Source organism: Oncorhynchus mykiss, chromosome 4 (assembly GCF_057628025.1).
Source record: "Oncorhynchus mykiss isolate SJ-2025 chromosome 4, ASM5762802v1, whole genome shotgun sequence".
NCBI lineage: Eukaryota > Metazoa > Chordata > Actinopteri > Salmoniformes > Salmonidae > Oncorhynchus > Oncorhynchus mykiss.
The window spans coordinates 7,427,501-7,452,500 of NC_143025.1; the positions used below are offsets into that span (position 1 = coordinate 7,427,501).

At 48.1% G+C, this 25,000-nt stretch overlaps 1 protein-coding gene across 1 annotated transcript in view; it reads left to right on the forward strand.

Moving 5' to 3' along the window:
* LOC110522704 (anoctamin-3) overlaps positions 1-25,000 on the forward strand; it is a 135,029-nt gene that overhangs the window by 31,732 nt on the left and 78,297 nt on the right. The window contains exons 2-3 of the mRNA XM_036968983.2: positions 16,936-17,097; positions 17,379-17,576. Of these exons, the coding sequence (XP_036824878.2) occupies positions 16,936-17,097; positions 17,379-17,576 (360 nt within the window). The remainder of the gene's footprint in view (positions 1-16,935; positions 17,098-17,378; positions 17,577-25,000) is intronic.

Consider the following 25,000-nt stretch of genomic DNA (forward strand, 5'->3'; position numbering starts at 1 on the left):
TGGAGGTGCTTCTCATCACACCTCGTCACACAGTGGTTGGTCTATGGAGGTGCTTCTCATCCCACTTCGACACACAGTGGTTGGTCTATGGAGGTGCTTCTCATCACACCTCGACACACAGTGGTTGGTCTATGGAGGTGCTTCTCATCACACCTCGACACACAGTGGTTGGTCTATGGAGGTGCTTCTCATCCCACCTCGACACACAGTGGTTGGTCTATGGAGGTGCTTCTCATCACACCTCGACACACAGTGGTTGTTCTATGGAGGTGCTTCTCATCACACCTCGACATAGAGTGGTTGGTCTATGGAGGTGCTTCTCATCACACCTCGACACACAGTGGTCGGTCTATGGAGGTGCTTCTCATCCCACCTCGACACACAGTGGCTGGTCTATGGAGGTGCTTCTCATCACACCTCGACACACAGTGGTTGGTCTATGGAGGTGCTTCTCATCACACCTCGACACACAGTGGTTGGTCTATGGAGGTGCTTCTCATTCCACCTTGACACACAGTGGTTGGTCTATGGAGGTGCTTCTCATCACACCTCGACACACAGTGGTTGGTCTATGGAGGTGCTTCTCATCACACCTCGACACACAGTGGTTGGTCTATGGAGGTGCTTCTCATCACACCTCGTCACACAGTGGTTGGTCTATGGAGGTGCTTCTCATCCCACTTCGACACACAGTGGTTGGTCTATGGAGGTGCTTCTCATCACACCTCGACACACAGTGGTTGGTCTATGGAGGTGCTTCTCATCACACCTCGACACACAGTGGTTGGTCTATGGAGGTGCTTCTCATCCCACCTCGACACACAGTGGTTGGTCTATGGAGGTGCTTTCTCATCCCACCTCGACACACAGTGGCTGGTCTATGGAGGTGCTTCTCATCCCACTTCGACACACAGTGGCTGGTCTATGGAGGTGCTTCTCATCACACCTCGACACACAGTGGCTGGTCTATGGAGGTGCTTCTCATCACACCTCGACACACAGTGGCTGGTCTATGGAGGTGCTTCTCATCACACCTCGACACACAGTGGCTGGTCTATGGAGGTGCTTCTCATCACACCTCGACACACAGTGGCTGGTCTATGGAGGTGCTTCTCATCACACCTCGACACACAGTGGCTGGTCTATGGAGGTGCTTCTCATCACACCTCGACACACAGTGGCTGGTCTATGGAGGTGCTTCTCATCACACCTCGACACACAGTGGCTGGTCTATGAAGGTGCTTCTCATCACACCTCGACACACAGTGGTTGGTCTATGGAGGTGCTTCTCAACCCACCTCGACACACAGTGGTTGGTCTATGGAGGTGCTTCTCATTCCACCTCGACACACAGTGGCTGGTCTATGGAGGTGCTTCTCAACCCACCTCGACACACAGTGGTCGGTCTATGGAGGTGCTTCTCATTCCACCTCGACACACAGTGGTTGGTCTATGGAGGTGCTTCTCATTCCACCTCGACACACAGTGGTTGGTCTATGGAGCTGCTTCTCATTCCACCTCGACACACAGTGGTTGGTCTATGGAGGTGCTTCTCATTCCACCTCGACACACAGTGGTTGGTCTATGGAGGTGCTTCTCATTCCACCTCGACACACAGTGGTTGGTCTATGGAGGTGCTTCTCATCACACCTCGACACACAGTGGTTGGTCTATGGAGGTGCTTCTCATCACACCTCGACACACAGTGGTTGGTCTATGGAGGTGCTTCTCATCCCACTTCGACACACAGTGGTTGGTCTATGGAGGTGCTTCTCATCACACCTCGACACACAGTGGTTGGTCTATGGAGGTGCTTCTCATCACACCTCGACACACAGTGGTTGGTCTATGGAGGTGCTTCTCATCCCACCTCGACACACAGTGGTTGGTCTATGGAGGTGCTTTCTCATCCCACCTCGACACACAGTGGCTGGTCTATGGAGGTGCTTCTCATCCCACTTCGACACACAGTGGCTGGTCTATGGAGGTGCTTCTCATCACACCTCGACACACAGTGGCTGGTCTATGGAGGTGCTTCTCATCACACCTCGACACACAGTGGCTGGTCTATGGAGGTGCTTCTCATCACACCTCGACACACAGTGGCTGGTCTATGGAGGTGCTTCTCATCACACCTCGACACACAGTGGCTGGTCTATGGAGGTGCTTCTCATCACACCTCGACACACAGTGGTTGGTCTATGGAGGTGCTTCTCATCACACCTCGACACACAGTGGCTGGTCTATGAAGGTGCTTCTCATCACACCTCGACACACAGTGGCTGGTCTATGGAGGTGCTTCTCATCACACCTCGACACACAGTGGTTGGTCTATGGAGGTGCTTCTCATCCCACCTCAACACACAGTGGCTGGTCTATGGAGGTGCTTCTCATCACACCTCGACACACAGTGGCTGGTCTATGGAGGTGCTTCTCATCACACCTCGACACACAGTGGCTGGTCTATGGAGGTGCTTCTCATCACACCCCGACACACAGTGGTTGGTCTATGGAGGTGCTTCTCATCACACCTCGACACACAGTGGCTGGTCTATGGAGGTGCTTCTCATCACACCTCGACACACAGTGGTTGGTCTATGGAGGTGCTTCTCATCCCACCTCGACACACAGTGGCTGGTCTATGGAGGTGCTTCTCATCACACCTCGATACACAGTGGTTGGTCTATGGAGGTGCTTCTCATCACACCTCGACACACAGTGGTTGGTCTATGGAGGTGCTTCTCATCACACCTCGACACACAGTGGCTGGTCTATGGAGGTGCTTCTCATCACACCTCGACACACAGTGGTTGGTCTATGGAGGCGCTTCTCATCCCACCTCGACACACAGTGGCTGGTCTATGGAGGTGCTTCTCATCACAGCTCGACACACAGTGGCTGGTCTATGGAGGTGCTTCTCATCACACCTCGACACACAGTGGCTGGTCTATGGAGGTGCTTCTCATCACACCTCGACACACAGTGGTTGGTCTATGGAGGTGCTTCCCATCACACCTCAACACACAATGGCTGGTCTATGGAGGTGCTTCTCATCACACCTCGATACACAGTGGTTGGTCTATGGAGGTGCTTCTCATCCCACCTCGACACACAGTGGTTGGTCTATGGAGGTGCTTCTCATCACACCTCGACACACAGTGGCTGGTCTATGGAGGTGCTTCTCATCACACCTCGACACACAGTGGTTGTTCTATGGAGGTGCTTCTCATCCCACCTCGACACACAGTGGTTGGTCTATGGAGGTGCTTCTCATCCCACCTCAACACACAGTGGCTGGTCTATGGAGGTGCTTCTCATCACACCTCGACACACAGTGGTTGGTCTATGGAGGTGCTTCTCATCACACCCCGACACACAGTTGCTGGTCTATGGAGGTGCTTCTCATCACACCTCGACACACAGTGGTTGGTCTATGGAGGTGCTTCTCATCCCACCTCGACACACAGTGGTTGGTCTATGGAGGTGCTTCTCATCCCACCTCGACACACAGTGGTTGGTCTATGGAGGTGCTTCTCATCACACCTCGACACACAGTGGTTGGTCTATGGAGGTGCTTCTCATCCCACCTCGACACACAGTGGCTGGTCTATGGAGGTGCTTCTCATCACACCTCGACACACAGTGGCTGGTCTATGGAGGTGCTTCTCATCCCACCTCGACACACAGTGGCTGGTCTATGGAGGTGCTTCTCATCACACCTCGACACACAGTGGTTGGTCTATGGAGGTGCTTCTCATCACACCTCGACATACAGTGGCTGGTCTATGGAGGTGCTTCTCATCACACCTCGACACACAGTGGCTGGTCTATGGAGGTGCTTCTCATCACACCTCAACACAGTGGTTGGTCTATGGAGGTGCTTCTCATCACACCTCGACACACAGTGGCTGGTCTATGGAGGTGCTTCTCATCACACCTCGACACACAGTGGTTGGTCTATGGAGGAGCTTCTCATCACACCTCGACACACAGTGGCTGGTCTATGGAGGTGCTTCTCATCACACCTCGACACACAGTGGTTGGTCTATGGAGGTGCTTCTCATCACACCTCGACACACAGTGGCTGGTCTATGGAGGTGCTTCTCATCACACCTCGACACACAGTGGCTGGTCTATGGAGGTGCTTCTCATCACACCTCGACACACAGTGGTTGGTCTATGGAGGTGCTTCTCATTCCACCTCGACACACAGTGGCTGGTCTATGGAGGTGCTTCTCATCACACCTCGACACACAGTGGCTGGTCTATGGAGGTGCTTCTCATCACACCTCGACACACAGTGGCTGGTCTATGGAGGTGCTTCTCATCCCACCTCGACACACAGTGGCTGGTCTATGGAGGTGCTTCTCATCACACCTCGACACACAGTGGTTGGTCTATGGAGGTGCTTCTCATCACACCTCGACATACAGTGGCTGGTCTATGGAGGTGCTTCTCATCACACCTCGACACACAGTGGCTGGTCTATGGAGGTGCTTCTCATCACACCTCGACACACAGTGGTTGGTCTATGGAGGTGCTTCTCATCACACCTCGACACACAGTGGCTGGTCTATGGAGGTGCTTCTCATCACACCTCGACACACAGTGGCTGGTCTATGGAGGAGCTTCTCATCACACCTCGACACACAGTGGCTAGTCTATGGAGGTGCTTCTCATCACACCTCGACACACAGTGGCTGGTCTATGGAGGTGCTTCTCATCACACCTCGACACACAGTGGCTGGTCTATGGAGGTGCTTCTCATCACACCTCGACACACAGTGGCTGGTCTATTGAGGTGCTTCTCATCACACCTCGACACACAGTGGCTGGTCTATGGAGGTGCTTCTCATCACACCTCGACACACAGTGGTTGGTCTATGGAGGTGCTTCTCATCACACCTCGACACACAGTGGCTGGTCTATGGAGGTGCTTCTCATCACACCTCGACACACAGTGGCTGGTCTATGGAGGTGCTTCTCATCACACCTCGACACACAGTGGTTGGTCTATGGAGGTGCTTCTCATTCCACCTCGACACACAGTGGCTGGTCTATGGAGGTGCTTCTCATCACACCTCGACACACAGTGGCTGGTCTATGGAGGTGCTTCTCATCCCACCTCGACACACAGTGGTTGGTCTATGGAGGTGCTTCTCATCCCACCTCGACACACAATGGCTGGTCTATGGAGGTGCTTCTCATCCCACCTCGACACACAGTGGTTGGTCTATGGAGGTGCTTCTCATCCCACCTCGACACACAGTGGCTGGTCTATGGAGGTGCTTCTCATCCCACCTCGACACACAGTGGCTGGTCTATGGAGGTGCTTCTCATCACACCTCGACACACAGTGGCTGGTCTATGGAGGTGCTTCTCATCACACCTCGACACACAGTGGCTGGTCTATGGAGGTGCTTCTCATCACACCTCGACACACAGTGGCTGGTCTATGGAGGTGCTTCTCATCACACCTCGACACACAGTGGTTGGTCTATGGAGGTGCTTCTCATCACACCTCGACACACAGTGGCTGGTCTATGGAGGTGCTTCTCATCACACCTCGACACACAGTGGCTGGTCTATGGAGGTGCTTCTCATCACACCTCGACACACAGCGGCTGGTCTATGGAGGTGCTTCTCATCACACCTCGACACACAGTGGTTGGTCTATGGAGGTGCTTCTCATCACACCTCGACACACAGTGGCTGGTCTATGGAGGTGCTTCTCATCACACCTCGACACACAGTGGTTGGTCTATGGAGGTGCTTCTCATCACACCTCGACACACAGTGGCTGGTCTATGGAGGTGCTTCTCATCACACCTCGACACACAGTGGCTGGTCTATGAAGGTGCTTCTCATCACACCTCGACACACAGTGGCTGGTCTATGAAGGTGCTTCTCATCACACCTCGACACACAGTGGTTGGTCTATGGAGGTGCTTCTCATCACACCTCGACACACAGTGGTTGGTCTATGGAGGTGCTTCTCATCACACCTCGACACACAGTGGCTGGTCTATGGAGGTGCTTCTCATCACACCTCGACACACAGTGGCTGGTCTATGAAGGTGCTTCTCATCACACCTCGACACACAGTGGCTGGTCTATGAAGGTGCTTCTCATCACACCTCGACACACAGTGGTTGGTCTATGGAGGTGCTTCTCATCACACCTCGACACACAGTGGTTGGTCTATGGAGGTGCTTCTCATCACACCTCGACACACAGTGGTTGGTCTATGGAGGTGCTTCTCATCACACCTCGACACACAGTGGTTGGTCTATGGAGGTGCTTCTCATCCCACCTCGACACACAGTGGTTGGTCTATGGAGGTGCTTCTCATCACACCTCGACACACAGTGGCTGGTCTATGGAGGTGCTTCTCATCACACCTCGACACACAGTGGCTGGTCTATGGAGGTGCTTCTCATCCCACTTCGACACACAGTGGCTGGTCTATGGAGGTGCTTCTCATCACACCTCGACACACAGTGGCTGGTCTATGGAGGTGCTTCTCATCCCACCTCGACACACAGTGGCTGGTCTATTGAGGTGCTTCTCATCACACCTCGACACACAGTGGCTGGTCTATGGAGGTGCTTCTCATCACACCTCGACACACAGTGGCTGGTCTATGGAGGTGCTTCTCATCCCACCTCGACACACAGTGGTTGGTCTATGGAGGTGCTTCTCATCCCACCTCGACACACAGTGGCTGGTCTATGGAGGTGCTTCTCATCACACCTCGACACACAGTGGCTGGTCTATGGAGGTGCTTCTCATCCCACCTCGACACACAGTGGTTGGTCTATGGAGGTGCTTCTCATCACACCTCGACACACAGTGGTTGGTCTATGGAGGTGCTTCTCATCACACCTCGACACACAGTGGCTGGTCTATGGAGGTGCTTCTCATTCCACCTCGACACACAGTGGTTGGTCTATGGAGGTGCTTCTCATCACACCTCGACACACAGTGGTTGGTCTATGGAGGTGCTTCTCATCACACCTCGACACACAGTGGTTGGTCTATGGAGGTGCTTCTCATCACAGCTCTTTACCTCTTTTCTTTATTGTCTTTTTTTCTCACCATCTTCCACTCTACAAGACTGTCCCACTGACCCGCCCATAAACTTCCCTAAGTATCTCTCTGTATGTCTGTCTCACACACACACACACACACACACACACACACACACACACATGATTAACTCTCTCTTAATAAACCGGTTCTATCCATCACCCCGCAGAACAGCCAGATTAACATCTGGCTTGACTGCCAGATTAACAGCTGGATTGCATAGTAGATAAACCCTTTATATATATATATATATATATTTAAATTATAAACTTATACAGTGTGTGTGTGTGTGTGTGTGTGCGCGTGTGTGCGTGTGTGTGTGTGTGTGTGAGACAGACATACAGAGAGATACTTATAAAATGCAGCACACAGCTGGCCTGTTGCTGGGACAAGAGTTCAGACAGACATTTTAGAGCACATGAAATATTCAAACAAAAGGTTTTTTAGCCTGGCGGTGATGTCATAGTCTCTTTATCTCTACATGTGGCTGGATTCCCCCCCCCCCCCCCCCCCCCCCAACGTCACGTTCCCTCTGGCGACTGGGTTGAAAGAGTTTGCAGTTTGTGTTCCTTCTCCAAACCCATGATGAATTTCCACAGGAGCTAATTTCACACAAGAGCAAGCACATTCAGTGGAAGGTCTATTTCATGTTTGTAAATGTTAAGTTGTCTATTGTTGTGTGTATATATGTGTTTTGTTTATTTTCAAGAAAAACACAATTAAATATTACAACAAAGGAAGGACTATTTTAAACTCATTGGCATTGGGGAGTCACCGAGCCATGCCTCTACAGGCCCATTAAACCAGCTGCTACTTCTACTGACTGAGAGTTATGTTGAGTCTAGATCCAGTCTTATTGGTCAGGGGTAGACATGTTGAGGCTAGCTCCAAGTCTTATTGGTCAGGGACAGACATGTTGAGACTAGATACAGTCTTATTGGGTCAGGGGTAGACACGTTGAGTCTAGCTCCAGTCTTATTGGTCAGGGACAGACATGTTGAGACTAGATACAGTCTTATTGGGTCAGGGATAGACACGCTGAGACTAGCTCCAGTCTAATTGGTCAGGGACAGACATGTTGAGACTAGATACAGTCTTATTGGGTCAGGGATAGACACGCTGAGACTAGCTCCAGTCTTATTGGTCAGGGACAGACATGTTGAGTCTAGCTCCAGGCTTATGAGATTAGTGCCTCTTTCCCCTCAGGAGGCTAAAAAGATTTGGCATAAGCCCTCGGATCATCAAAAAGTCAAACAGCTGCACCATCGAGAGCATCTTGACTGGCTGCATCACCATTTCTAAAACATTTATACAAAATAAAACCCTACTATATTTTATTAGATAAGTATTCCAGACCCTGAGTCAATACAGTGCATTCAGAAAGTATTCAGGCCGCTTCACATTTTCCACATTTTGTTACATTACAGCCTTATTCTAAAATGTATTACATTGTTTTTTTACTTCATCATAATGACAAAGCAAAAACTTTTACAAATGTATTACAAATAAAAAACTTAAAATATCATATTTACATAACTATTCAGACCCTTTACTCAGTACTTTGTTGAATCACCTTTGGCAGCGATTACGCAACAAGCTTGGCACACCTGTATTTGGCGAGTTTCTCCCATTCTTCTCTACAGATCCTCTCAATCTCTGTCAATGGGGAGCATTGCTGCACAGCTATTATCACATCTCGTCAGAGATGTTCGATCGGGTTCAAGTCCGGGCTCCGGCTGGGCCACTCAAGGGCATTCAGAGATTTGTCCCCATGCACTGCGTTGTCTTGGCTGTGTCCTTAGGGTTGTTGTCCTGTTGGAAGGTGAACATTCGCCCCTGTCTGAGGTCCTGAGCTCTCTAGAGCAGGTTTTCATCAAGGATCTCTCTGTACTTTACTATGTTCATCTTTCCCTCGATCCTGACTAGTCTCACAGTCCCTGCAGCTGAAAAACATCCCACAGCATAATGCTTCCGCCACCATGCTTCACCCTAGGGATAGGGCCAGGTTTCCTCCAGACGCGATGCTTGGCATTCAGGCCAAAGAGTTCAATCTTTCATCAGACCAGAGAATCTTCTTTCTTATGGTCTGAGAGTCCTTTAGGTGCCTTTAGGAAAACTCAAAGCGGGCAGTCATGTGCCTTTTACTAAGGAGAGGCTCTAGCATACAGGCCTGAGTGCTGCAGAGATGGTTGTCCTTCTGGAAGGTTCTGTCCACTCTAGCATACAGGCCTGAGTGCTGCAGAGACGGTTGTCCTTCTGGAAGGTTCTCCCATCTCCACAGAGGAACTCTGGAGCTCTGTCAGAGTGACCACCTCCCTCACAAAGGCCCTTCTCCCCCGATTGTTCAGTTTGGCCGGGCGGCTAGGTGGTTCCAAACTTCTTCCATTTAAGAATGATGGAGGCTACTGTGTTCTTGGGGACATTCAATGCTGCAGAACTTTGTTGGTACCCTTCCCCAGATCTGTGCCTCGACACAATCCTGTCTCCCGTGGGACTGTCAACTGTGGGACCTTAAATAGACAGATGAGTGCCTTTCCAAATCATGTCCAATCAATTGAATTTACCACAGCTGGACTCCAATCAAGTTGTAGAAACATCTCAAGGATGATCAACGGAATGGATGCACCTGAGTCTCATAGCAAAGGGTCTGAATACTTACGTAAATAAAGTATTTCTCCTTGACAGGACGCTAGTCTATCTCCTGTTTCTGTAGTGTGAGTCAGCTTGATGTACAGTACACCCCCTGGACAGGACACTAGTCTATCTCCTGTTTCTGTAGTGTGAGTCAGCTTGATGTACAGTACACCCCCTAGACAGGATGCTAGTCTAGCTTCAGTTTCTGTAGAGTGAGTCAGCTTGATGTACAGTACACCCCCTAGACAGGATGCTAGTCTAGCTTCAGTTTCTGTAGTGTGAGTCAGCTTGATGTACAGTACACCCCCTAGACAGGACGTTGGTCTATCTCCTGTTTCTGTAGTGTGAGTCAGCTTGATGTACAGTACACCCCCTAGACAGGATGCTAGTCTAGCTTCAGTTTCTGTAGTGTGAGTCAGCTTGATGTACAGTACACCCCCTAGACAGGACACTAGTCTATCTCCTGTTTCTGCAGTGTGAGTCAGCTTGATGTACAGTACACCCCCTAGACAGGATGCTAGTCTAGCTTCAGTTTCTGTAGTATGAGTCAGCTTGATGTACCAGTACACTCCCTTGACAGGATGCTAGTCTACCTCCTGTTTCTGTAGTGTGAGTCAGCTTGATGTACCAGTACACCACCCTGGACAGGACGCTAGTCTATCTCCTGTTTCTGTAGTGTGAGTAAGCTTGATGTACAGTACACCCCCTGGACAGGACGCTAGTCTATCTCCTGTTTCTGTAGTGTGAGTCAGCTTGATGTACAGTACACCCCCTGGACAGGACACTAGTCTATCTCCTGTTTCTATAGCGTGAGTCAGCTTGATGCACCAGTACACCACCCTGCACATGACACTAGTCTATCTCCTGTTTCTGTAGCGTGAGGCAGCTTGATGCACCAGTACACCACCCTGAACAGGACACTAGTCTATCTCCTGTTTCTATAGCGTGAGTCAGCTTGATGCACCAGTACACCACCCTGAACAGGACACTAGTCTATCTCCTGTTTCTATAGCGTGAGTCAGCTTGATGCACCAGTACACCACCCTGCACATGACACTAGTCTATCTCCTGTTTCTGTAGCGTGAGTCAGCTTGATGCACCAGTACACCACCCTGCACATGACACTAGTCTATCTCCTGTTTCTGTAGCGTGAGGCAGCTTGATGCACCAGTACACCACCCTGAACAGGACACTAGTCTATCTCCTGTTTCTATAGCATGAGTCAGCTTGATGCACCAGTACACCACCCAGCACATGACACTAGTCTATCTCCTGTTTCTGTAGCGTGAGGCAGCTTGATGCACCAGTACACCCCCTAGACAGGACACTAGTCTATCTCCTGTTTCTGTAGCGTGAGGCAGCTTGATGCACCAGTACACCACCCTGAACAGGACACTAGTCTATCTCCTGTTTCTGTAGCGTGAGGCAGCTTGATGCACCAGTACACCACCCTGCACATGACACTAGTCTATCTCCTGTTTCTATAGCGTGAGTCAGCTTGATGCACCAGTACACCACCCTGGACAGGATGCTAGTGGCAGCTGGATGTATTAGTTTATATGGTAGGGATTCAGCTGTTGAAAGCCGATTTTTGAGTGTACAGATGCCATTGCTTAGGATAAATATTTGTTTTAAATGACAATTAGGCCTAATGAATACACACACATATATAGGACAATCAGTTAGTAGGATTAAAGCATGATGTTGTCGTTGGTTTGCACTCATTGTCAATGTTATCTTATGAACTCGTACCCTCGTTTAAGAATATGTATAAAACGTTCTATTTCTCTAAGGAACAGAATTAAGTAAATCTCAATTTAGATTTCACATTTGGATTGTTAATGATATGGGTCCAAGAGTCACGACAATGCATGCATTCTTTATTCAGTATTCATGATGTAGCCGAGCCATTATGGACTGTTAGAGGTTCCTTCACTAGAGGTTTCTTTCCTAGAGCTTCCTTTACTAGAGCTTCCTTTACTAGAGCTTCCTTCACTAGAGCTTTCTTTACTAGAGCTTCCTTTACTAGAGCTTCCTTTACTAGAGCTTTCTTTACTAGAGCTTCCTTTACTAGAGCTTCCTTTACTAGAGCTTCCTTCACTAGAGCTTTCTTTACTAGAGCGTCCTTTACTAGAGCTTCCTTTACTAGAGCTTTCTTCACTAGAGCTTCCTTCACTAGAGCTTCCTTCACTAGAGCTTCCTTCACTAGAGCTTCCTTCACTAGAGCGTCCTTCACTATAACTTACTTCACTAGAGCTTCCTTCACTAGAGCTTCCTTCACTAGAGCGTCCTTCACTATAACTTACTTCACTAGAGCTTCCTTCACTAGAGCTTCCTTCACTAGAGCTTCCTTCATTTGATGTCTGTGAGGCTGCAGAAGAAAAAAGCAGAGCTGCAGCGTGATTGGTGGATCCCCTGGCCCTGATGCCTTACATCTTTAAATGGGTCTGTTCTCGCCCAACAGGAGAGGGAACCCCGGTGAAATCAATGTGTTGAGACAGAAATGAGTTATTGCTACTCTTCTTACAGCAGTAGCACACAGGCCCTGAGGACATATGAGGGAGAGAAGGAGGGAGGGAGAGAGGGGGAGAGAAGGAGGGAGGGAGAGACAGATGAGAGAGGGAGAGACAGATGAGAGAGGGAGAGACAGATGAGAGAGAGAGATGCGAGAGGGAGAGAGAGAGAGACATAGGAAGAGGGAACGAAAGAATTAGGGGAGGAGAAAAGAGAGTAGAGATGAAGTGGGGGGGCTTGAGAGAAAGAAAGAGACCAAGCGAGAAGGAGAGATAATTACCAATGCAGCTACGTAGCTGAGCACTGCAGAAGGTCGCCGAGAGAATTCCAGGTGACGTTGGAGGTGAATAGGAAGTCCTCCCGCTGCTGTGGTGTAATAGAGGGCTTCAGAAAGCCCTGCGTCCCAAATGACACCCTATTCCCTAAATGTAGAAGAATGTCATTTGGGACGCGGGCTAAGACATTTCATGAGTAAACAGGCCTGGTTATAATGAATAGAGGGAAGGATGGAATGAGGAAAGTGCTTTCATCGCTGCTCATTTATGATGTTTATTAGCTATTGAATGACTCTGTACATGTTTTAATTAGTTACACCAGTATCACCGTGTCTGGTAGGATGGGAGAGTCAGACAGTATCGCTGTGTCTGGTAGGATGGGAGAGTCAGACAGTATCGCTGTGTCTGGTAGGATGGGAGAGTCAGACAGTATCGCTGTGTCTGGTAGGATGGGAGAGTCAGACAGTATCACCGTGTCTGGTAGGATGGGAGAGTCAGACAGTATCGCTGTGTCTGGTAGGATGGGAGAGTCAGACAGTATCGCCGTGTCTGGTAGGATGGGAGAGTCAGACAGTATCGCTGTGTCTGGTAGGATGGGAGAGTCAGACAGTATCGCTGTGTCTGGTAGGATGGGAGAGTCAGACAGTATCGCTGTGTCTGGTAGGATGGGAGAGTCAGACAGTATTGCTGTGTCTGGTAGGATGGGAGAGTCAGACAGTATCACTGTGTCTGGTAGGATGGGAGAGTCAGACAGTATCACCGTGTCTGGTAGGATGGGAGAGTCAGACAGTATCACCGTGTCTGGTAGGATGGGAGAGTCAGACAGTATCGCTGTGTCTGGTAGGATGGGAGAGTCAGACAGTATCGCTGTGTCTGGTAGGATGGGAGAGTCAGACAGTATCGCTGTGTCTGGTAGGATGGGAGAGTCAGACAGTATCGCTGTGTCTGGTAGGATGGGAGAGTCAGACAGTATCGCTGTGTCTGGTAGGATGGGAGAGTCAGACAGTATCACTGTGTCTGGTAGGATGGGAGAGTCAGACAGTATCACTGTGTCTGGTAGGATGGGAGAGTCAGACAGTATTGCTGTGTCTGGTAGGATTGGAGAGTCAGACAGTATCACTGTGTCTGGTAGGATGGGAGAGTCAGACAGTATCGCTGTGTCTGGTAGGATGGGAGAGTCAGACAGTATCACTGTGTCTGGTTGGATGGGAGAGTCAGACAGTATCGCTGTGTCTGGTAGGATGGAAGAGTCAGACAGTATCACCGTGTCTGGTAGGATGGGAGAGTCAGACAGTATCACTGTGTCTGGTAGGATGGGAGAGTCAGACAGTATCGCTGTGTCTGGTAGGATGGAAGAGTCAGACAGTATCACCGTGTCTGGTAGGATGGGAGAGTCAGACAGTATCACTGTGTCTGGTAGGATGGAAGAGTCAGACAGTATCACCGTGTCTGGTAGGATGGGAGAGTCAGACAGTATCGCTGTGTCTGGTAGGATGGGAGAGTCAGACAGTATCGCTGTGTCTGGTAGGATGGGAGAGTCAGACAGTATCGCTGTGTCTGGTAGGATGGGAGAGTCAGACAGTATCACCGTGTCTGGTAGGATGGGAGAGTCAGACAGTATCGCTGTGTCTGGTCTGAGGACGTTAGATAAAATGTTCACTATATAGGGAATATGGTGCCATTTGGGATAGAGTCTATGATTTCTTCATCCGTTCACCCACTAATTTCTGTGATGTCAGAATAACCTTGCAGCTGACCGCTGCCTGTAACATCCATGATAATAACATGAGATAATAAAATATTGCTTTTATAATTAGTGCTGGTCAGAGTGCTGATCTAGGATTAGGTCCCCTCTAATCCATATAATCGTATTCATTATGAGTCATCTAAACGAAGGTCAAATTTATCCTACATCAGCACTCCTACAATACTGACCCAGATTCTGTACTTTAAATAACTGTCATAATTAGCTGAACATTCTCGCTAGATTGCAATGCATCGGTATCAAGGGACCTAACGTTTTCCTGGAAAAACATTCCCACACCATTACACCACCACCACTACCAGCCTGTACCGTTGACACCAGGCAGGACGGGTCTATGGACGCATGCTGCCTCTACAAATCCTGACTCTGCCATCAGCATGACGCAACAGGAACTGGTATTTGTCGGACCAGGCTATGTTTTTCCACTCCTAAATTGTCCAGTGTTGGTGATGGCGTGCCCACTGGAGCCGCTTCTTCTTCTTGTTTTTAGCTGATAGGAGTGGAACCCGGTGTGGTCGTCTGCTGCAATTAGCCAATCCGTGACGAGGACCGTCAAGTTGTGTGTTCTGAGATGCCGTTCTGCACACCACTGTTGTGCTGCACCTTAATTTGCCTGTTTGTGGGCCCGCCTGTTAGCTTGCATGATTCCTGCCATTCTCCTTCCACCTCTCATCAACGAGCTGTTTCTCATCCACATGACTGCCGCTGACTGGATGTTTTGTTGTTTTGTCTCACCGTTCTCAGTAAACCCTAGACACTGTCGTGCGTGAAAAGCCCAGGAGGTTCGTTTTTGAGATACTAGAACCTGCGCACCTGGCACAGACAATCAGACCACGCTCAAAGCCACTTAGGTCACTCGTTTGGTCCATTCTAATGTTCAATGGAACAGTGACTGAATGTCTCAATGCCTTTCTGCCTGCTTTATATAGCAAGCCACGACCACGTGGCTCACTGTCTGTAGGAGCGAACCTTTTTCGTGAACGGGGCAGTGTACCTAATAAACTGGTCACTGAGTGTATACTGATGCTGATGTACTCCTACATTAAGTAGTTTTGTGTTGGTATGTGATTTGATGGGAGGATTGAGGGTACACTGACGGTAATACACTCCTACTAAGTATGTCACCATGACACCATGCCACCATGTGACCGTGCCACCATGTCACCATGACACCATGTTACCATGACACCATGACACCACGTTACCATGTCACCAGGACACCATGTCACCAGGACACCATGACACCATTTCACCATGACACCATGTTACCATGTCACCATGACACCATGACACCACGTTACCATGTCACCATGACACCATTTCACCATGACACCATGTTACCATGTCACCATGTCACCATGACACCATGACAATATTTCACCATGACACCATGTCACCATGACACCATGTCACCATGACACTACCATGACACTATTTCACCGTGACACCATGTCACCATGACACCCTGACTCCTTGACAGGAGGGACCCCTGAGTGATTGGAGTCATTCCCCCCTCCTATTCACTCACTGTCTCTCCGACACCTCCCCCTCTCTCTCCTCTCAGAGGGGCAGTGGTAACCTCGAGAAGCAGGACAGTAACTGAAGGAATGCCGATTCAAACCCTAAGGGAAAATAAGGCAATTAGTGGGTTGATGGTATCAGAATCTCAGGGTGCCAACTACTGCCATTAACTACTGCCATTAACTACTGCCATTGACTACTGCCATTGACTACTGCCATTGACTACTGCCATTAACTACTGCCATTAACTACCGCCATTAACTACTGCCATTAACTACTGCCATTAACTACTGCCATTAACTACTGCCATTGACTACTGCCATTGACTACGACAATTAACTACTACAATTAACTACTTCCATTAACTACTACAATTAACTACTGCCTTTGACTACTACAATTAACTACTTCCATTGACTACTACAATTAACTACTGCCATTGACTACTACAATTAACTACTGCCTTTGACTACTACAATTAACTACTTCCATTGACTACTACAATTAACTACTGCCTTTGACTACTACAATTAACTACTTCCATTGACTACTACAATTAACTACTTCCATTGACTACTACAATTAACTACTTCCATTGACTACTACAATTAACTACTTCCATTGACTACTACAATTAACTACTTCCATTGACTACTACAATTAACTACTGCCATTGACTACTACAATTAACTACTGCCATTGACTTCTACAATTAACTACTGCCTTTGACTCCTGCCATTAACTACTGCCATTGACTACTACAAATAACTACTACAATTAACTACTACAAATAACTAGTTCACACTGCTATGCTTTATCTTGGCCAGGTCGCAGTTGCAAATGAGAACTTGTTCTCAACTAGCCTACCTGGTTAAATAAAGGTGAAATAAAATAAAATAAATAAATAAATTGACTACTACAATTAACTACTGCCATTGACTACTATAATTAACTACTGCCATTGACTACTGCCGTTGTGCCCTTGAGCAACTTAACCCAAGCAGCTGACCCTGTGCTGCTCCCAGCCTATGATGGTGTCCGGCTTAGGGGAACAACACAACACAGCAAAGACTCTTATTCACATTGGACAATTCAGTTAATTAATGAATTCATTAATCTCTCTCTCCCTCCTTCCAGGCATGCACACAAGCATCAGTGAGATCCTGAAGGAGAAGACCCTGAAGCCGTCCCGTCGTAGCCTGCCCTGCCTGGCCCAGAGCCAAACCCATCCACAGAACATCAACCACTTCCTGTCTATGCCCCTCACCCCCGACGACAAGCCCCAGACACACCCACAGGCAGGGATTTTATCACGATAATTAGGTCACGATCAGTGTTGACCAGTCAATTCCAATTTCAATCCCAAATTTCGATTTAGCATCTTTCTCATTTAGAAAGGGGAGGGGACATTTGACCCATAGACTTGCACTTAACATGCAAAGAGAGGGGGGGAGCTAGTGCCCTTCTTCCGCTCCTCGTTCTACTGTTTTTATAGTCTTTTCTAGTATTTTATTAACACAGATTTTACATTTTAATCGCGATTCTCAACTAAGTATATGTCTTCTTCCACCTCTAACCTCATCATCTGCAGTCAGTGCCTCAACTCCAGGTTCAGGACCAGGCCCAGCTGGCTGACCCCTGGGTACAGCACCAGGCCCAGCTGGCTGACCCCTGGCTACAGCACCAGGCCCAGGACCACTGCCAGATCCAGGCACAACACACCCAACCTCTGACCCACAGTCACAGCACTTCCTGCACCCTCATCTCCTCCAAGACAGGTCAGTCAGTCGGCCGGTCGGTCAGTTGGTTGATCAGTCACTCGGTCAGTTGGTCGATTGGTCGGTCGGTCAGTTGGTCGATCAGTCGGTCAGTTGGTCAGTTGGTCAGTCAGTCGGTCAGTTGGTTGATTGGTCTGTCTGTCTGTCTGTCTGTCCGTCTGTCCGTCTGTCTGTCTCTGTCCTCCCACAGCCTGACGGAGATCTATACATGTATAAACACCAAAAATGAAAAGCAGCAGGCGCTTTCATCCACACCGACTTGCAGTGCCTTCACTGCTGTGTATGCAGTTTTAGTGTGTATGTGATTCCTGCAGGAAGTAAACCCATAACTGTAGTTCTAATGAGGCCGTAGAGGGTTGAGGTAGGGGGAGGCCATTATCATCTAACGAGGTCATTGTGGTGTGATGCAGGGGGGACCATTATCATCTAATGACGTTATTGTGGTGTGATGCAGGGGGGGACCATTATCATCTAACGAGGTCATTGTGGTGTGAGGTAGGGGGAGACCATTATCATCTAACGAGGTCATTGTGGTGTGAGGTAGTGGGAGACCATTATCATCTAACGAGGTCATTGTGGGTTGATGCAGGGGGAGACCATTATCATCTAACAAAGTCATTGTGGGTTGATGCAGGGGGAGACCATTATCATCTAACGAAGTCATTGTGGGTTGATGCAGGGGGAGGCCATTATCATATAACGAGGTCATTGTGGATTGATGCAGGGGGAGACCATTAACATCTAACGAGGTCATTGTGGTGTGATGCAGGGGGAGACCATTATCATCTAACGAGGTCATTGTGGTGTGATGTAGGGGGACCATTATCATCTAACGAGGTCATTATGGTGTGAGGTAGGGGGACATTATCATCTAACGAGGTCATTGTGGTGTGATGCAGGGGGAGACCATTATCATCTAATGAGGTCATTGTGGTGTGAGGTAGGGGGAGACCATTATCATCTAACGAGGTCATTGTGGGTTGATGCAGGGGGAGACCATTAACATCTAACGAGGTCATTGTGGTGTGATGCAGGGGGAGACCATTATCATCTAACGAGGTCATTGTGGTGTGATGTAGGGGGACCATTATCATCTAACGAGGTCATTGTGGTGTGAGGTAGGGGGACATTATCATCTAACAAAGTTATTGTGGGTTGATGCAGGGGGAGGCCATTATCATATAATGAGGTCATTTTGGGTTGATGCAGGGGGAGACCATTAACATCTAACGAGGTCATTGTGGTGTGATGCAGGGGGAGACCATTATCATCTAACGAGGTCATTGTGGTGTGAGGAGGGGGACATTATCATCTAACGAGGTCATTGTGGTGTGATGCAGGGGGAGACCATTATCATCTAACGAGGTCATTGTGGTGTGAGGAGGGGGACATTATCATCTAACGAGGTCATTGTGGTGTGATGCAGGGGGAGACCATTATCATCTAACGAGGTCATTGTGGTGTGAGGTAGGGGGAGACCATTATCATCTAACGAGGTCATTGTGGGTTGATGCAGGGGGAGACCATTATCATCTAACGAGGTCATTGTGGTGTGAGGTAGGGGGAGACCATTATCATCTAACGAGGTCATTGTGGGTTGATGCAGGGGGAGACCATTAACATCTAACGAGGTCATTGTGGTGTGATGCAGGGGGAGACCATTATCATCTAACGAGGTCATTGTGGTGTGATGTAGGGGGACCATTATCATCTAACGAGGTCATTGTGGTGTGAGGTAGGGGGACCATTAACATCTAACGAGGTCATTGTGGTGTGATGCAGGGGGAGACCATTATCATCTAACGAGGTCATTGTGGGTTGATGCAGGGGGAGACCTTTATCATCTAACGAGGTCATTGTGGTGTGATGCAGGGGGAGACCATTATCATCTAACGAGGTCATTGTGGTGTGAGGTAGGGGGAGACCATTATCATCTAACGAGGTCATTGTGGTGTGAGGTAGGGGGAGGCCATTATCATCTAACGAGGTCATTGTGGTGTGATGCAGGGGGAGACCATTATCATCTAACGAGGTCATTGTGGGTTGATGCAGGGGGAGACCATTATCATCTAACGAGGTCATTGTGGTGTGATGCAGGGGGAGACCATTATCATCTAACGAGGTCATTGTGGTGTGAGGTAGGGGGAGACCATTATCATCTAACGAGGTCATTGTGGGTTGATGCAGGGGGAGACCATTAACATCTAACGAGGTCATTGTGGTGTGATGCAGGGGGAGACCATTATCATCTAACGAGGTCATTGTGGTGTGATGTAGGGGGACCATTATCATCTAACGAGGTCATTGTGGTGTGAGGTAGGGGGACCATTAACATCTAACGAGGTCATTGTGGTGTGATGCAGGGGGAGACCATTATCATCTAACGAGGTCATTGTGGTGTGAGGTAGGGGGAGACCATTATCATCTAACGAGGTCATTGTGGGTTGATGCAGGGGGTGACCATTATCATCTAACGAGGTCATTGTGGTGTGATGTAGGGGGGGGGGGGGGCATTATCATCTAACGAGGTCATTGTGGTGTGAGGTAGGGGGAGGCCATTATCATCTAACGAGGTCATTGTGGTGTGATGCAGGGGGGGACCATTATCATCTAACGAGGTCATTGTGGGTTGATGCAGGGGGAGACCATTATCATCTAACGAGATCATTGTGGGTTGATGCAGGGAGAGACCATTATCGTCTAACAAGGTCATTGTGGTGTGAGGTAGTGGGAGACCATTATCATCTAACGAGGTCACTGTGGTGTGATGCAGGGGGAGGCCATTATCGTCTAACAAGGTCATTGTGGTGTGATGTGGGGGGGACCATTATCATCTAACGAGGTCATTGTGGTGTGAGGTAGGGGGAGGCCATTATCATCTAACGATGTCATTGTGGTGTGATGCAGGGGGAGACCATTATCACCTAACGAGGTCATTTTGGGTTGATGCAGGGAGAGACTATTATCGTCTAACGAGGTATTGTGGTGTGAGGTAGGGGGAGACCATTATCATCTAACGAGGTCATTGTGGTGTGATGCAGGGGGAGGCCATTATCATCTAACGAGGTCATTGTGGTGTGATGTAGGGGGGGGACCATTATCATCTAACGAGGTCATTGTGGTGTGAGGTAGGGGGAGGCCATTATCATCTAACGAGGTCATTGTGGTGTGAGGTAGGGGGACCATTATCATCTAACGAGGTCATTGTGGGTTGATGCAGGGGGACCATTATCATCTAACGAGGTCATTGTGGGTTAGGGTTAGGGGAGACCATTAACACTGTCAGCCACAGCATCATGAATTATATTGATGGTCCTCTCTCTGCACTATAATTTCTACTGTTTATCATGGACTGTTTACTGGTCATCATATCATCAAGTACATAATCCACGGAATAGACTGGTACTTAATGCACCGTCATGTAAGATTTGTTTATGACAATTCTGAATGCAATGGCAGGAAAATCACTTTTGAAAGTAGTTTTGGATGCGGATCCCAGCTTTCCATTGCTGCCACGTTTTATTTTTCTACTCCTAAAATTGAGGGGGTGGCATCATTAATGATGGGGGGGTTGGGTTAAATGCGGAAGACACATTTCAGTTGAATGCATTCAGTTGTACAACTGACCAGGTATCCCCCCTTTTCCCTTTAGGCGCAACAGATCTCTTACAGGGCCAATGGCGTCTTAAGAGGGCAATGACAAACACTACATGGACAAAAGTATATTTCAGCCACATCCTTTTGCTGACAGGTGTATAAATTGAACACACAACCATGCAATCTCCATAGACAAACATTGGCGATAGAATGGCCCGTACTGAAGAGCTCAGTGACTGAAGAGCTCAGTGACTTACAATGCCACCTTTTCAACAGGTCAGTTTGTAAAATGTCTGCCCTGCTAAAGCTGTGGAAACGTCTAGGAGCAACAACGGCTCAGCCGCGAAGTGGTAGGCCACACAAGCTCACAGAACGGGACCGCCGAGGTCTGAAACGGGTAAAAATCATCTGTCCTCTGTTGCAACACTCACTATCGAGTTCCAAACTGCCACTGGAAGCAACGTCAGTGTAACAGTTTTGCTTCAGTCCCACTCCTCTCCCCTACCTGGTCTCAAACCAGGGACCCTCTGCACACATCAACAACTGACACCCACGAAGCATCGTTACCCATCGCTCCACAAAAGCCGCGGCCCTTGCAGAGCAAGGGGAACAATTACTTCAAGGTCTCAGAGCGAGTGACGTCACCGATTGAAACGCTATTAGCGCGCACGCCGCTAACTAGCTAGCAATTTTAGACCGGTTACATCAGCACAAAAACTGTTTGTCGGGAGCTTCATGAAATGGGTTTCTATAGCCGACCAGCCGTACACAAGCCTATAATCACCATGCGCAATGCCAAGCGTTGGCTGGAGTGGTGTAAAGCTTGCCGCCATTGGACTCTGGAGCAGTGGAAATGCGTACTCTGGAGTGATGAATCACGGTTCGCAATCTGGCTGTCCGATGGACGAATCTGGGTTTGGCACCAGATGGGGGAGACTGGGAGCCAGGCCAAATCGCCCGACATCAGTGCCTGACCTCACTAATGCTCTTGTGGCTGAATGGAAGCAAGTCCCCACAGCAATGTTCCAACATCTAGTGGGAAGCTTTCCCAGAAGAGTGGAGGCTGTTATAGCAACAAAGGGGGGACCAACACCATATTAATGTTGTTGGGGCGGCAGGGTAGCCTAGTGGTTAGAGTGTAGGGGCGGCAGGGTAGCCTAGTGGTTAGAGTGTAGGGGCGGCAGGGTAGCCTAGTGGTTAGAGTGTAGGGGCGGCAATGTAGCCTAGTGGTTAGAGTGTAGGGGCGGCAGGGTAGCCTAGTGGTTAGAGGGTAGGGGCGGCAGGGTAGCCTAGTGGTTAGAGTGTAGGGGCGGCAGGGTAGCCTAGTGGTTAGAGTGTAGGGGCGGCAATGTAGCCTAGTGGTTAGAGTGTAGGGGCGGCAGGGTAGCCTAGTGGTTAGATACTAGTGGTGGTACTAGTAACCGGAACGTTGCATGTTCAAACCCCCGATCCTGCAAGGTACAAATCTGTTGTTCTGCCCCTGAACAGGCAGTTAACCCACTGTTTCTAGTTGAAAATAAGAATTTGTTCTTAACTGACTTGCCTAGTTAAATAAAATAAAGGTGATGCCCAAAGACCATGATTTTATAATGAAATGTTTGACGAGCAGTGTGCTGATACTGTTGGCCAGGAACCAACGAAATTAAAACATTTCAGTGAATAATAATTAATGATAACAATCAGGATGTTGTGTACAATGAATGATGTATATTAACCCTGGTTTGCTGACGTTATGTATTGGCCATTAAGAGTCTTTGAAGCCAACGGTCGGCCATATTGGCTCTCCCCAGTAGAGGCAGTGCTCCATAGGAATGAATGGAATTCTACAGTATTTCAATTAAATGTTTCAAGGGCAAAATTGCATGTAAATAAGAATTGTTGTTGTTGTAGTGCAGACAGTAACATTAGTACTCTCTGAAAATAGTACTTTAAAGATCATTTTTATGTTTAGCTCACGTAATCTAATTTAAACGTATGCATTAAAGTGTCTGTAATAGACGTGTCAAGAAATGATGTAGACTAAACATGAATAAATGTATTTATATATAGCTTCCAAACATGCTTTACAAATGAGGAGTCCTAAAGATGGCTGCGCGGTGGCTTCAGTACAGCGCCCCCTGTCTGTCATCCAGGGTTTATACACATCGTTGTGTCCAATGGGGTGAATGCAGATGGGACCAATCCCATGCTTCTGTCTCTCTATTTGTAGCCATTATGCTGCATCAGTTGGGTAATAAAGCCTATTGCTAATAGCACATCTGATGCTAATATTTATATATATATTTATATATATTTCATTTCTGGAGGTGGAAATTGTATTTTAGATGATGTCGGCATCATACATTTAAAAATATATATATATATATGTTTTGGAGTAGAATGTCCATTTTAAAAAGTCTCCAGAACTGAGCTTCTCAGTCCTTCTACATAAAAATGATCCCTAAGCATGGTAACTGGAATTAGTTTAAAACATGTACAAAATTGATCCTCTTTCCCTAAAAGCATGATGATCATTTTGCCCCCCCCGCAGACAATCGACCTGAGATCGACTTCAGTTTCAGTCATGGGATGTTTTGTTGCTGTTACTTGAACCCCTTGTGATAACATGTAATAGGAGTTTTATTCATTGTTGATCAGACTGTATAAATTCTGTTATGTGCCATATTAGAAAATATGTAGATATTCAATTGGCAGATCCAAAGGTTATGCTCAGACATCGAGGTTAATGAACCACCATCCAGAACCATTACAAAATCTTTTTTTTATTATTTTTAAAACAGATTTTCATAGTGGCAGTGACTGCTAACACATAATATGATTTTGAAATGATTGTGAGACAGCTCCGGGAGGTAGGGAGGTGTCGCTGATGAAGGCTGTCACCGCTGAGGGGACAACTACGCAGCGGTGTGGTGAAAAACACACCCCATTGAGACTCTGTGAGGTAGTTAAATGTCACTACAGTAGGGAGAAGGGGAAAAAAAATCATTCACCTAATGATGAAATCTGTAGCGGTAGGAGAATTCACTCAAAAGACCATTCACATTCAAATGAGTAGTTTAGCACGACTCAGAAGTCTCTGTGCATCCTAAATGGCACCCTATTACCCTACATAGAGCACTAGTTTGCACCTAGGGCTCTGGTCGAAAGTAGTGCACTGTCTAGGTAACAGCCTCTGTCTATTCCGAGCACGATCCGAGCAGAGAAAAATACACCCTGGTGTCAGATCCGTTTGTGCCGTCAGATCTGTGACGAAGGCTAGTTAAAAATACGATCGTGATGCAGGACTCGTGGAACTAACGTTCCCCGTCTCTTCGAGGTCACGTTTGGGTCATCGCTAAAGACTGAGAGGATCCTAAAGAGCTTGAGCTCTGTCCGAAAATCCCCTTAGTTTGGATTAAAGAAAACTGATAAAACATTCCTTTCAGACTCTGGCGATGGCAGAACGACCGACATGATTTAGCTTTGAACTCCCACTCATCCCTTTTCCCCCATGCTTCCATAGGGGTAGTGTCCCAAATGGCTCCCTATTCCCCATGTAGTGCACTACTTTAGACCAGAGCTCTATGGACCCTTTGGTCAATAGTAGTGCACCACTTTTTAGGGAATAGGGAGTTATTTGGGACGCATCCCCAGTGTAGAAACGCTTCACAGAATTAACACGGACCTTCTCCCACCTCCATACATGACATTGATTGTTATAAAGGTCATTTTAATCATGTTTACATATCTTTCATTACTCATCTCATATGTACAGTTGAAGCCTGAAGTTTATATACGCCTTAGCCAAATACATTTAAACTCATTTTTTCACAATTCCTGATATTTAA